The sequence below is a fragment of the Centruroides vittatus genome, unplaced genomic scaffold, assembly GCF_030686945.1.
Source record: "Centruroides vittatus isolate TY-2023 unplaced genomic scaffold, ASM3068694v2 contig_1042, whole genome shotgun sequence".
Taxonomy (NCBI): domain Eukaryota; kingdom Metazoa; phylum Arthropoda; class Arachnida; order Scorpiones; family Buthidae; genus Centruroides; species Centruroides vittatus.
Window position 1 is genome coordinate 108,393 of NW_027120674.1, and position 15,911 is coordinate 124,303.

The 15,911-nt window shown below is 29.2% G+C and overlaps 1 protein-coding gene across 1 annotated transcript in view; it reads right to left on the bottom strand.

Annotated features, from left to right (window-relative positions):
- Positions 1–15,911, bottom strand: part of Cnx99A (Calnexin 99A) — a 65,493-nt gene that overhangs the window by 4,959 nt on the left and 44,623 nt on the right. The window contains exons 8-18 of the mRNA XM_067264063.1: positions 15,651–15,780; positions 14,340–14,418; positions 14,180–14,254; positions 14,059–14,094; positions 11,393–11,506; positions 11,276–11,316; positions 8,782–8,894; positions 8,638–8,712; positions 6,963–7,103; positions 2,148–2,276; positions 1,675–2,028 (exon numbers count right to left, since the gene is read on the bottom strand). Coding sequence (XP_067120164.1) covers positions 1,675–2,028; positions 2,148–2,276; positions 6,963–7,103; positions 8,638–8,712; positions 8,782–8,894; positions 11,276–11,316; positions 11,393–11,506; positions 14,059–14,094; positions 14,180–14,254; positions 14,340–14,418; positions 15,651–15,780 — 1,287 coding nt within the window. The remainder of the gene's footprint in view (positions 1–1,674; positions 2,029–2,147; positions 2,277–6,962; positions 7,104–8,637; positions 8,713–8,781; positions 8,895–11,275; positions 11,317–11,392; positions 11,507–14,058; positions 14,095–14,179; positions 14,255–14,339; positions 14,419–15,650; positions 15,781–15,911) is intronic.

Here is a 15,911-nt window from a genome sequence, read left to right on the forward strand (position 1 = left end):
CAACTCACAAATCCACATTTGATCAGACAAGATGGATCCCAGTACAAATTTAAAATAAATCTGTGGACTGGGATCTTAAACGGTCAAATTATCGGCCCATTTGAGCTACCAGGCACACTGATGGCTGAGACATACCTGGATTTTTTTAAGAAATGATCTCCCTACTTTGCTGGAAGATATTCCATTGGAGCCAGAAGAGGAATGTGGCTGCAGCATGATGGTTGCTTGCACATTACACATGCAATGTACAGGAATACGGGAATACCTGAATGAGAGGTACCCCAATAGATGGATTGGATGTTTGGGAAGAATTCTTTGGCCTCCATGTAGCCCGGTCGACTTCTACTGGGGGTGCCTTAAGGACAAAGTGTACAAAGAGCCCATGATGTCGATCGAGCAGCTTCGGGAACAAATCGAAAGGCTGCATGGGAAATTAGTGAAGCAGGTTTTGCGGGAAAAATTAAGCGATCATTTATTAGAAGATGTAGAGCATGTGTCAGAGCCCATGGTGGTCACTTTGAACACTTATTGTAAATTTACAATAATAAATGTAGTAACCCAATTGATCATTTTGTTTTATTCTGTCATTTTAATTAGATTCATTGGATTTCCAATTAGATTATTTAGGAGCCCAATTCATTCATGAGATTTTAAAAATTTTCCTTGATCTTTCTCAGTATGAATATTCATTGAATTGAAAGCTACAAATGCCATTTATGCTATTTTAAATCTCAGTACAAATAGGCAAATTATTAGTTAGTTTGTCACGCAGGTTATAGTACTTTTTCTTTACACTGAAAAAAAAGAAACAAAAATTTTGAATTATATTTTGTTCTAATAAAAACCAAGTCTACGACACTAAAATTGCAGTTTCCGTTTGATAGAACATGTATCCAAGACTAATATTCAAAAAACAGACTGGGAAAAATCCTTGATTTGTGACCATGACATTGAAAAATGTGAACGAGGAAGTCCATTTTCCAAAAAAAATAGAAAATGTCCAATAACTTTTCCAAAAAAAATAGAAAATGTCCAATAACTCAAAAATTATGACACTTAACTGAATAGTCACAATGTCCCCTATCCGCAGGTAACAGATTATCCACTCTTTACGCCACACCCTGTGTAAGCTTTCTGTGAAAATGTTATGACACTACTACTGACAGTGTGATTGTTAATCAAGGTGTTTCCACAATTCCTTTCTGAAAGTTCAGAAGCAAGTTATTCCCCAAAATATTATTTGCATGTTTTTTTTTATAGTAAAGTACCATACAAATTAAGTAGAAATATTATAGGAAAGAACTTTGTTCCAATATGAGCCAATACACAATTAATGTAAACTTGCTCTGATTTGAAGCTTTTATTCTTAGTTTAGAAAATGACAAGTCTATTAATTGACGAACCATGTAACCAGTCGACATAATCCTTTTAGGTTCATTGAGAAGTTTAAATGATTTAAAGATATGTATCTAAACAGTTTTCTGCAAGTCATTTTGCTCTTTTTACCCAACATTTCATAAAAATCAAGCTTAACAGTTCAACTACATAATGCTAAAAATTAAACAGAATTGGTTAGGGAAACTATTTTTGGATTACATATTCCTACTTTGTTTTTTCAAATTAAAAATGCATAGCCTTGTCTTTAAACTACTAAAAAAAAATATCAAATCTTACCTCTTTTTCTTCTTTTTCCTCCTCTTTCTTATCATCCTCCTCCTCTTCCTCTTCCTCCTCCTCCTCCTCCTCTTCTTCACTTTCAAGTTCGACAAGTTTCTCTTCCTCTACTTCATTCTTGACATCATTAATGTTTTCTTCTTTCTGTAGTTCTTCTTTTTCTTCTACATCAGATTCCTTGCTCTTTTCTTCCTGTTCGTTACTTTCTGGAATAATTTCCGTCTCTTTTACTTCTTCAATTCTAACGGGAGTTGGTTCTCTGACTTCCTTCTTGACTTCTCTGGCCGGAATGTCGTCCGGCGTGGGTTCGTCGGTTTTCTTTCGCTTAGCCCGGATCGCTTCTTCCTTCTTTTCCTGTTTTATGCAATTCATAAAATTATAATTGTGTCACAAATAAATTTGACAAATTTACTACTATACAATAAAAATGTTTAAAAAAAAAGAAAGAAAAAAAAAAACAGTTTTGGGATTACCTGACTAGTGGATGACGTACAGCAGAAACTAATGAAGAGAACTATTGGCAAGCCTATAACTATCACATAGACTGCCCACAACCAGGGATGTTTGTTGGTATATTTGACTAATCTTAAAAACACACCATCCTATATGGGAGAGAGAAAGAAAATAGGAAGGATAAGGGTTTAATTTTTAAGGGATAAAATTAGGTTGGTATACAGATTCACTAATAGCAATAGCCAGATTTTCTAAATGAGATTTTCATGGTTTGGTGGAATACACAGAAGCCCACAAAATTTAAAAACTGCTACCTCTTTGACTCTCTTATGAAGATGCCAGCCATAAATTATAAATGGAACCATTAAATAGGTAATATATAATAGCCATGCATTTGGACGATTGTTCGTCTTCTTCATAATCCATCCCCAGAACGTTTGCTAAAAATATTCCTATTATTTATTAGTTGTTAAATAGTAATCTGGTCGTCTCGTATACATACTATGTATAACATCATGTAATAAATTAAGATTTGGGAGCATTTACGTCATAACTTTTTTGATATTATAAATACATAAATATGACATCAGCTGAAATAATTCAGCAAGTGCAACTAACTTATTTACTTTTAAATTGCAGTATGCTGGAAAGATTTAGGCAATAATAATTATTAATATAATAAAACATAATTAAAGCTGTAAAGAAAGGTAATTTATAAAATTGATTAAGGTTAGTAATAAAGATTTTTATGAACATTAATAAATTACAAATATGTGCAGTTATCGTGAAGCATGACAACAGAACCTGCAGAATATTTAGAAGAACATAAACGTTTTATTAAAAATTACAAGTTTCAAGCATTTCATATAATATCAGTTAAACAACTGAAGTTGCTATTTACATATAAATTTCAAAAACTATCTCCTCACAATATATATTTCATTTATATTCAGTAGATAGGTAATTAACAATCTGAAAGAGTGTGGAAAATAAACATGTAATTTATGTTGGTATAGGTCAGGGCCCGCGTAATGGGTTTATGCGGCCTGCAATTAATTTTTCAATATTAACTACTTAACTTCCAATAATTGGTCAAATGGATGATTCATGATACTTCTTCATTTTTAAAAAAAATTCCACTGCAGAGATTTACAACTTTTGTATTCGTCTGTTATAAATTTACACTATTTGAAGAACGAAAGACCCCACACTCACTGAAACTCATATGCCATTCCATCATGTCACTCTGTTCATGCTGACGTGTGATGCACAGCACTGCCTGCCTGTCAGCCTTTTTTTTTTTGCTCATGCGTTTCTTTGCATTGTAAAATGACATTGCACATGCGCCAGGAACTTCTGTTCGAACAAACCTGACCTACCGCCCGGGTCAGCTTATCTGTATTTAATTTTAATATTTCATTCAGCCCATGAAAAAATTTTTCTTTCCAATTCAGTCTGGGGGCAAAAACTGTTGGCCACCCCTGCTTTAGGTTATGTTCTTTCTTTCATAATACAGTAGAGTGTCGATCAACCAAAAGTGTTCCAGTCGGACTGTGTTGTGCTGAATCAAACGTTTTTGATAGTAGATTAACTTCTAAAGTATAATTTTTATATTTTTCAATAAATTTATTTTGTTTGTACAAAATAAAGAAATAATTTTTAACGATACAATGCCCACAATTATTATTATAAAAATTTTCGTTAAGCTTAACATCGACAAAATTCAACACGAAGCAACATGCAACAGAGAAAAATTTCAGCATGGGATATATTAATATATTATTATTGGGATATACTAATATACTATATTAATAATGTATTTTTCGTACATAATCGGTTATCCGAAAAATCAATTTTCTGAACAACCTCAGTCCCGAATTGATTCAGATAATCGATGCTCTACTGTATTTATTTTGTCATTGAGAGAATATATCAGAAGTTATTGGATTAATAATTAAAAAATAATTGTTGAAGCTAAGTAAGATAATGACTTTTTATTTAAAGTAAGTACTTTGTATTACTGTAAAAAAAGATCCTTGTCAATTGTGAACAGCCAAATTAATAAATCTACACTTCTGCAGTTTAGAAATGAAAAGCTTACCTACATAGTCAAACCAAGGAACATACATACATATTTAATTTTTTTTTTTTCAAGAATACATTCAAGAAGTATTGTGTAATCTGGCTCTATGTAAAAAAATATCATTTAGTTACAGGTATCTCTCGTATAACATGGTAGTTACGTTCCAAAAAAGTGCCGTGTTAGGCAAATCCATGCTACGTGAAACAAAGGTCTAATGCAAAACACAGGGTTAGGTTCCAAAAGTTAAAGAATAGTATAATATTCTTTCTCGTTACTAAGAGAAGTATGTTTATTAAAGCAATCAATAACTAATTAATAATCACAATTAAAAGTACTGTATTACGCATTAATATTAATTTTAGTTAAATGAGGGTGTTTCCTTTCACAAAGTGTCATCGTCATCTGATCAAGATGAACAAAAAAGTTCATCTTGATCAGAAATGTCAGCAACGTCCTTCATTTTTTTTTAAATTTTTACCATAAAATTTTTTTTATGTATGACAAAATAAAAATATGTTATTAAATCAAAATTTGTTATAGTGGGTCACATTTGTTAAATCAGGGATGGGGCTACTTTTTCCCCAGAATTTATGTTTGAATACGAAATTGTTCAAGTACCGAGATATCACATTTCGTTCATCACTTTTACAAATGATCACTTACCTACAGTTTAAACATTTTTAGCTAAACTTTTTTAATAAACTTTACTAAATATGAAGATTAATGTATAAAAACAAAAACAAACAAAAAAAAAAAAAAAATTAAAAGCAACGACATTTAGTTGATAGGAAAGCTAGGACCAGAAAGAAAAAAATATCACTATTAATTTTCATTAACTCTGATGAAATGCACAAAACAAATAGAAAATTTCAATATTCTAAAATCTGTGGGCAAATTTGAGAGAGCATACATCCTTACAATATATATATATATTTAAATAATAAGCATAATAAAAAAAAATATAAAAAAGCAGTTAAAAGTTGTGAAATTTTGTATGGGGATTTCCCCAATTTTCAAACTGTTGTACGGGGGATACCTGCATATTAAAAAATGTATGGATTTTTTATCATTTGATGTTGAATTCTTTTTATAGTCAATTTTAATCAATTACCTATATACAGATGATATGATCCAGTTATCTGATTTTTCAGAGAAATGTATCTTGCAAAATGTACCAAAAGAAAAAAATTGAATTTGTTTTGCTTGTAAATGACATTTTATTATATTTTGACATGTCATGTATGAGAATTTAATAGACAAGATAAATCAAAATTTTATAGTAATGTGTTAATAAAGATTTTAGGCATTAATTTCAGATGCCTGAACAGACTTACACCGTATGGTATAGATAAATACAGGAAGCTCTGGTCAGCTATAGTTTGAAACTGTGGTTTTGATATAATATGACTTCTAACCAAGAAATAAATCGACGAAATAATTACAAGAAACTTTGCAGTGGCAGGGGCATGCTATAGCATTGTTGAAGCAGATGAAACCTCATGCTGCCAATACGACCTGCAGAACAAATGACAAAGTTCTGGGTGGAAAAGCCTCAGGATTGCCACAGTTGAAGAAAACCCTGGCAGCCAAAGACAAAGATTGTTTTCATTGCATTTTCTAATGTGAGGAGTATTGTGCACAAAGAATTTATTTCCCGTGACCAGACTGGTAATTGACATGTCTACGTCGCCATTCTACGGCAATTACTGCAGAATGTCTGCCGTTGCCACTATGAATTTTACCGGTCCTGCCTTCTTCACGATGGTGTTTCCTCACCTCTACTCGCCTGACCTGTCTTCTAAGACCTTTTCACCCCCCATCTAAAGTGTGTTCACAAAAGGTACATTTTGTGGTGTGGATGACATGCAACAGACTGCATATCCACACCTAATTCTATTATGGAAGAAGAATTCCAGAGCTTTCTGAAGATCTTCAACATCATTGGAACCACAATCCAGTAGGTTTCATTTATGTTCGTCACTCCTGAGAAAAAAAGCTCAGTCCAGGAATTCATTTACAAATAAATATCAAATAATATTGTTATTCTTTTTATCTGCTATTATTGATGGCATATGATCAAACTAGTCATTTCATAAACATTGATCCAGTCATCAAATGTAATTTTGAGCTTTAAATAAGAATTGGGAAACATTTGAATTTCTTTGAAGATCATCATCAATGAGCTAGTATTCAGTTCTCAACTTCTTTAAGAAAAGAAACTGGCAGAGAAGAAAAACTTCTTTTTATTAGTTTTAAAATGTACTTGAAACTAATTTAGCTTGAACATTGCCTTAAATATTAATATTTCTTCCAGCAACAGAAAAAAATTAAAATAAGAACACAGTAAGAACATTAATTAGAAATTTCAGTTCAAATCTTCTAGGTTATACATTAAACCTAATATAGACCTATAAAATGGATCAAAAATTGTTTGCTTAAATAAAATATAGTGTTACTGGAAAAAGTATTAAGGTGTTCAAACTGTTTGTAATTTTTTGCTATATTGTTGGAAGTTTTAATGTAAAATTACCTTTTTATTATATAATATACATTCAATAATGTTATTCTTTTCCCAATTCCATAGTTTTCGAAACTGGTTTCACCAACCACACCATTTTTTTAAACACAACCCCCTATGGTTGGAAAGGGATGCCCTAAAATTTGACAGAATGATAAATTTTTTAACTTTAATGTTAAAAAATTTATCATTCTGTCAAATTTTAAATACAAAATAAAAATGAATTTAACTCACCGTCTCTCTGTCTACCAGTTCTTTCTTCAAAACCCAGGTTTCTGCCGCCCACTGTTCTGACACAAACATGTCATCGGTGATTATGATGTTATCGAATAGAATGCTGTCTGTCATCGACCACAGTTCAAAACCAACTGCTCCCTAAGGATTAAGCAATTTTTAAAATTTTAATTAAATCATAATATCCTTTCAAAACAACAACATAGAATAATTTTGCAAATTGGAAGTAGTTTTAAATACATTCAGTTATAAAATGAATAAGTTGGACAGGGCCAATGTTTCTAAAACACAATGAGCTTCATTGGATTCTGACAGAAATCTGAAACATATCCCTACTACTGGCCACAGCAAAGCCAACTGAGATAATACATTGGAAATATTAATTTGAGTTATTTAGTTTATATTACAACATATTATTAGATACAAAATATTGATGACATCAGTAGAATTTGGTAAGATTTACTATAGCTAAGACATTTAACAGTGGTATTTCAAGCACAATTCAAAATTTATTTGATTTCATTCTTGTAACAATTTATTCAATGTTTCAGTAAACTATTCATTATATTTCATTTGTTTTGGAAATGTTTTAAATATTCTTCCTTAAAATTAGTTATAACTTAACATTTATATATTTTTTATCTTTCAGATTTGATCAAGTACTTTCAACTGATGAAAATTTTGACAGTTTTTATTTCATTTCAAGATATTTCTTTTGACAGTTGCTGAAATCAAAACCAGGATCAGGTGTTATTTTATAAGCACACATACATTTTATTTAATTATACCCAAAATCATGAATAAAAAGCCTTTTATCATTTGTAATGCTTATAAAAACAGGAGATAATTTTAGCGAGCTATTTACAGCAAGTCTTCATTTAGTATTAAAACTAAATCTTGTTAAATGATATTGTACTAAACACACACTTAATTGCATTTAGTTTTGTAAGCTTGATCATTTTATTAAATATAGAATGATCATAATTAAATAAACCCCTATTTGGTGCTGTCTTGAAAGGTATTTTGCTGACTAAATGCAAATTTCATGTGGTGACATTTCAGAACATACAGAATACATTTCCATAAAAAGAAACTATTATACCAAAACTCACTACTTTTGGCACTGCAAGCAGCAAACATTAATGCAAAATACTCATGCTATACAAAGACCTTAGTGATGTATGGGATACTGCTCAGTGGTCTCCCCACTTAAAGAAGTAAAACTTGATGGTGGTGAGCTGTGTTCCATGGCCAACTGTAATTAATCCTCTGCAATGCTTCTTATACAGTGAGAGACTGTCTTTCAAGGGTATCAAATTTATGATATGTCCTCAATAAACCACACTTTTTAAGTGACCCTACAACCAAAAAATTATACAAATTAAGGTCGCATGGCTTACAGTATAAAAGTGCCATAGTGATGAAAAGTCTTTTGTCCTGAAATGTCACTGTAATAAATTTGGTTGTCTTTTCATCTTTCTTAAATCTCTCTCTAGACAACATTGAATAGGGGTACTTTAATTATGATCATCCTATATTTTATTTGGGCAAGAAAACAGTTCTGTAAAATACAAATTGACTTTGAATAAATACAAAAGTAATATTTGAAAGTTATAAAGATAAAATGAGATAATGTACAAATGTATATTATATGCATGTAAAAAGAACTACTTACCACAGGTGTCATTCTATAAGGATGTTTATCTTCAAAGAATTCTGGATTTTCAATCCTCCTTGGTTTCCATTTACCCTAAAAATAAATGGTCATGTCAACTGATAATAATCAAAATCAAATATTTTCTTTAAAAATGTAACATACCTTGTAATTTGGATTATCAATAAGGGGTGCTCTCCATTTTCCCTTGTAATTTGGATTATCTATCATAGGTGGTTTCCACTCTCCACATCCAGCCTGCTCACAGTTTGGATTACCTATTAATATTGATATTAACATTAACCATATAGTAGAAAATGAAGGAATAATTCCACTTCAACTTGTTTCATTTAATTGAAACACCAAAATATATTTCAAGTATAAGTAATGAAAATAATATTTATGTGGATGGCTTTTTAAGATAATCATTACAATTTGCTATTAATAATACTTATTACTTATGTTGTTCTTGCATAAGTATTTAACATACTATAAAAATATTTTAAATTGAAACAAGTGTCAAATTATTTGCCAGCAGTTATGTAGTGATCAATTAGAAAAATTAATCTTTAAAAGAATATACATACATGGTTCTCAAATTTTTTGAGATGTTCTCTGTATACATTTTGTGAAAGCACATTATCCATAGTTTTATTAGAATAAAATAGATCCTAAGATTTTCTTACTGTATTTTTGATAAGCAGTTATATTTTGAACAAAACAAAATCAAACAGCACAGAAACATTTGCCACTAAATTTAATCAAATTTGATGATATAATAACTACATTAGAGTCAAAACCACAATTCTAACTTACAATACAATAAGTTTGTGAAATACACACTGAAATTGCAAGTATTTTTAATGCTATATTGTAAAAAACTAGAATGGAGTACATGTAAGGTTGTATTTAAAAGTAAATGATAATACTGATCATTTGTTTGTCTCTAGAAAAGACCTTGTATTCCATAGTTTGAGAATTGGCTTAAGTTATCATAATTACAGGCTGTATCACATAAAATCAGTCCTGAATCATTTGAGTAAATTATTATAATCTTCATATTAAAAAAAAAAAACAAGACAATTGAAATCAAAGATTTTTACTTGATTTTATTTTAAAGTTTACTTATAGTTTTATTAACAAAAATTATTGAAATTTGCATGACCAATACTTCATCATTTAAGTATTGATTGAAGATTGAAAATTCATAAAAGTTAATCCTGTAAAATTTCAGTTATTGTTATCATCTTCAAGTAAATAGACATTTTTAAGCCATCTTTTATAATATCAGCATCAATGCATGGCTTATAATATACAATCATATTATCAGTCTTAACTAGTGCTTTGATTGAACATTTATCATTTTAATTGTTATTTATTAGCAGTATAGCAGTTTAAATTACTAGCATTTCTTACTTCAATTATACTCCAGCTAAATTATTAATTACAGTAGACCCCCTATAACACGGTAGATACGTTCCGTGTTATATGAATTCTGTGTTGTATGAGTTACATGAGCCAAAAACAGCCTGGCACGTGTGCAGTTTAGGGGCTACGGCTGTTTGAAAGGTTTTCTTTCATAAAATTAACCGATTCTAGACTAATTTGACTCAATATTTCCAAAACACGTATAATTTTTTGGGAATAATCCATATAAACTATGCTATAAACAAAAAATTGTATGATTACTTACTGAGTGTGCACCGTTCGACGACGCCACTGCTTAAGCTTGTTTTCTTCGCGGAGTGGCTCTCGAATGGCGGGCGCGTGTTTCCTGATAAGTTATTTTTTCTGTGAAAAATTCATTGAACTTTGGAGACATCATTAATAGAAATATAATTTTTATGGCCGTTGAATAATAAATGGTTTTTAGTAGGTCCCGTGCTCGTTTAAACTGAACAGTTTGTACAATATCTGCTATTGGTCCAGATTCGACCAATCCTGTCGCGACACGAGTCGGCAATGACGTTTTACCGTGTTATACGAGTCTCTTTTAGAGTGTTATATGAACACAATCGCAATTTTTTTGCCGTGTTATACGAATCCATGTTATATGAACTTGTGTTATAGGGGAGTCTACTGTAATAGTAAATTGTTCTGGTTTCTTTATGTTCTAAATAGTTATAATCAGTTATCATTTAAAAACTAAACTTTAGATAAAATAAAATTAGCTCTGATTATTATTATCTGTATAATATTTAAAAAATATATCATTTAACCAACATATTATGAAGTAAAGTTGGATTGCAAAAGGCTTTGTTTGTATAAGATTCTGGGTTTTAAATATGTGCAATTAATTCTACTTTTGTGATACACTAAGCATCAATATGCTTAGTGTATCACAATTTTGATACAAATGAAAATTATAAAAAGCAATGCAATTTTTAACTTATTTCATTTTGGAAATCATACAAGTATTTTATTAAAAATAGATTTCTCTTAATGTTTATGGTTATCAAAGTATCACAGAATTATCAATGGAAAGTTTATTAAATATAGATATAACAATGACAATAATGTATTTAATCATCAAGTAAAAACAAAAAATTACAATACTTATTGTATGTCTGATATTTCAATATATTTATATTTTGAAGAATTAAAGAATTAGAACATTAAAACTTATTAAGAGAGTTAAAAAACAAAAGGAAATATTTACTTATCAATGGTGGTTCCCATTCACCATCCATTTCATCATCCCTAGATTCAAAATAATAATAATATATATATAAATTTATTTTTTCATATTATTAATTACTATAATATTAGTACAGACCAGTCTTTTGGCTTCTCGGCATTTGGATCGGGAATAAGCTCCAGTTCGTCATCCAACCATCCTTCTGGTTTACGAGCATTTGGATCGGGGATTTGTCTTGGAGCATCTTCATCCCTAACATATTAATTTCAACATATACATAAACAACAGTTATTACTGATAGTGTAATTTTGAAACAGTCATAATCTTTGTATAATCACCATCATATATAAACTAACTAGTAAGTTTGCATTCAGATATTTTTCATTACAAAACGTTCAATATAACTTTATATCACAATTAATTATAATGTTTCATGTTATAATTTTAGTTGATAAAATAAGTTTAATCAATCATCTTTAAAAAAAAAATTTCATTATTTATGACTGCCAAGATGTTCTATTATTTCATTAACAATATCAAAAATAAAACATGTTTACATTCAAACTAGGGGATGCTTCACTCATTTGTTAAATGTATGAATTGATTAGTTGTGACTATTTCTTTTTGAATATTCTATCTATCTAAATGTTTACAATGTTTTTAAACAAAAAATTTATAATTTATTATTGACAAATTGGCAGATTTATGAACAATAATAGAATTTATAGATAAGTGGGGCCAATCCCTGATTTTCAGAATTCAGCTCCAAGTGCCCCATGGGCTTTGTCCCCTTAATCCCAACATAGACTATTCATGAAAATTTTCTCATTCCTGGTGCTGTCATTTTTTTTTGTGACAGAAAAGTGTCATGACAATTATTTTTATAAATATAGAATAGATTTAAGACTTTAAAGGGAAACTTTTGCAAAAGGCCCTAAACTACAGAATAACTATTTGTAAAAACTAGTCATTTTTTACAAGTTTCTTTGACATTGCAAGACAGTTAGCTGAAAAATTATTGTTGCACAGATCATGTTACCATGAACAATGAGAGAAAAACAAGTAAACAAAAGTATAAAATGAACTGGAATGTAGACAAAATATATATTGGTAATTTTATAGATATTAGATATGATCACAATATTTTAATATTTGTATTTTATGAGAAATGATTTAATTATTATATAAATATTCATTAAACTGTGAAAATTAACATAAAACTGTAGCTTTTTAAAACTGAAACTGATTCTCAAAACTTACAATCTCTCTAACTTTATAAAATCTAATTTTTTTTAAAAAACATTCTGTCAATATTAGGACAAACTTGATTTTAATTATTCTATATCAAATCGCTTCTTGCTCGATTATAGCTATTATATATATACATATTATACTATTATATCATATTTAAAGTAACGGGCTTACCATACATATCAGACTCTTCTTCATATGAGATTTTATTTACATATCCCAAAATGTAAATAAAATGGTCTAAATAGTATAATATGTATATATATATTAATTAATTAGTCTAAATAAAAGTCATCCACATCAGAATCAGAACAATCAGTCATCTTGGTTCTTTGTTAATCTATAGAATAATTTTTAATCATTCAAAATTGGGTAGTTACACTTATCCAGCAGTTTATCCAAAGACTTACACTCATGCAATGTGCTGAAAGTAATTCTGAAGATTAAAGTTCATTTAATCTCAAGATTAAAACTCATGCAACTGCCCCTAAAATTCTATAACTAATCAAATAAATTTTGATATGCAATTCTCTGAAAGAATTTATGTATCTTAGATACCTACCTACATACAAATATAAATAAAATAATTTTCTAATTCTTTAAAAAATATATATATTTTTTCACTGTTCATATATTTAATGGTAGTTCTTCTACAGCAAGCATGTCAAAGATACAGCCCTTGGGCCAGTCCGGGACATGACTGACCCGCAAGACAATTAGTTGCGGCCTGCGACATCAATTCAATAATGCTATTTGTTTATTTTTTATTATCTTGATACCAAAGAAAATGTGATATTTTGTACTTAAAAAAATAATATTTAATAAACAAAATTGTTGAACTCAACTATTATTGTTTGTTTTTATTTTTATTTATTCATATTACTTAGAGATATTTGATTTATTTTGGTGTTTAATTTCTTGTTTACATTATGTTTTCTCTATTTCATCTTTAGAATTTCAAATTAAAGTCCGTCTTGGCAAGATCATTTATTGCACATAAAATACGTGTTTTTGACATATTCGTAAATTACAGTTTATGCTTGTATTTTGAGTCTTGCGATCTTTATTTCCAGATCATTTTACAGACCTGCTTCAAGTCTGTAAATTGGATGAAAATGTTTGTTCTGTGATTAAAGTTATTGCTGGAAAATTACAAATGGTGTTTTTTTTATTTTATTTTATTGTGAAATCTCAGGTTATTAAAAGAATTTTTTGAGTTGGATACTTTTGGGCTACTTTTTAGAAAATTTTTGGCTACAAAAGCTCAAAACATCTGGCCTGCTGTCATATTCGAGACAAAAAATTGGCACTTAAGCAGTTTGAGTTTGACACTCCTATTCTACAGTGAGCTATGTGAAAATGCAATCTATAAAACAATAAATAAAAAATTTATTTTTCCATAAAAAACATTACAACAAAAGAAAACCTCTTCTCTCTTTTGCTTTTACTGTATTAAAATAAGCTATAATCAATTAGGCAATAATAAATGATTAAAAATCTTAATTTTTGAGTGAGTACAAATTTAGTATATTTATAATTTAGTTTCAGCTTACCAATTGTCTGGCTTTTTGGCATTAGGATCTGGAATCCTAAAAGAAATTCATTATAAATGATGTTTCCTAATTACAACTGAATAGGTTTATATATTTATATATATATATATAAAAAACCCACTTTTCTCTTTCATCCCAATCTTCAGGTTTTGAATCATTTGGATCATCAATTTCAGCAGGTGGATTAACTGGGGGACTAAGAACAACTTTTTAGTTTTTTGTATACAAGTTTTATTTTTATATAAATCAGAAACAATGACATTTGTTATTTGCATATATACCTAACATCTTCTAATAAACTTCCCTTGTGTATACTTCTTTGATCAATCTGAATTTCAAAACGATTGTCGGGTGTAATAACTGAAATACATAGAGGAAATCTATTTGAAATTATCATAAGAAACTTATTCAACTAAATTAAAACTTGTTGTTATAATATGAATTTATACGATAAAGCAATATCCAACAAAAACTGAATTAAAAGTGGTTTAGTATACATTTAAAATATTATATTACTTATTAAATAGTTTCAGGAAAATGGGTTTTGAAAATTCAGATGTGAATCATACATTAAAATCAGATTATTGTAATCACAGATATTGTTATCAATCATTTAATATCATCAAAATTAACAGTCCCAAAACAAGTTAAAGTACCCTAAATAAAACTTTGGTTTCTGTAATTAGAGATTTGGTTATTGTTATCATCATAAAGTGCATTGCAAAAGTTTAGGTTCACTGTGTTCAGTTAAGCAAACACATCTAAAGAAATCAACACACACATTTATTTGCTTAATCCTTTTTGCTATGGCCCTGTTGGACAGCCCTTGCTGGTTTAATGCATCAATCTTGCCCTCCTTATAGGCAGATAACACCTTGTTGCAGCCCATGTTTCCATAAATGTTATATCAAGCAAATCACACAACTCAAAGTTCCATCAGTATGACAATTTCACTCTTAACATGCATGAAATAGTTTGCAATATTTAACTTGCAGGTTCATATCATTATTTCTCCTGGGGATGTGGTGGAACTAAACTTTTGTAACACACGGATTATTTCACTTTGTGTGTTTATACATTTACATTCATCTAATAATATGCTAGTTTAATGATGTCGTATTATTTTTACACGTTTCTGCTACCTACACAAATAAATGTGCGTGTTGGTTTCTTTAGATGTGTTTGTGTTGTGCTTAACTGAATGGAGTGGACCTAAACTTTTGCAATGCATCTTATATGTGTAAACAGGCATTTTTAAGCTGGGTTTTTGCACTATCAGCCTCGACATTTCAATCATTATCACCGACTGAAAAGAGTGATAATTCATTAAGGTCTATTATTTTAATCATTATTTGCCTGCAATGTAGTAGTTTTAAATCAACCAACAAAAGTGTATAGTTTTGATACTGATATTTTCATAAAAGCATTGTTGGATACATCTGCTAGCAATCAATAAAATGAAATGCAATAGCACACTCCACATTTAAAATGTAAAAATTTTGTATAAAACAATTACCTAATAGATTCAATATAATATAATAATTTATTTTAAAATAAATATTTCCTTTAAAATATAAAATAAAAGCACTTACTCAAAGTAAATAAATGAGGTTTTTTGTCTTTAAATATATCTTCCAATTTTGGTATAGAAGAAGCTCTTTTCCAATGTTTTTCTTGATATGTGCCATTCTTTGGATTTCTATGTCTAAAAATGAAATGTAGCTGCAAAATATAAAATATATAAATTGACTGTAAATAACTTGAGTTTTCTTTCATTAAAATGAATAAAATGTAAAAATATTAAAAAAAGTTTTTACATGTATTTATTCTTTTATTGATGGAAATGAAACATT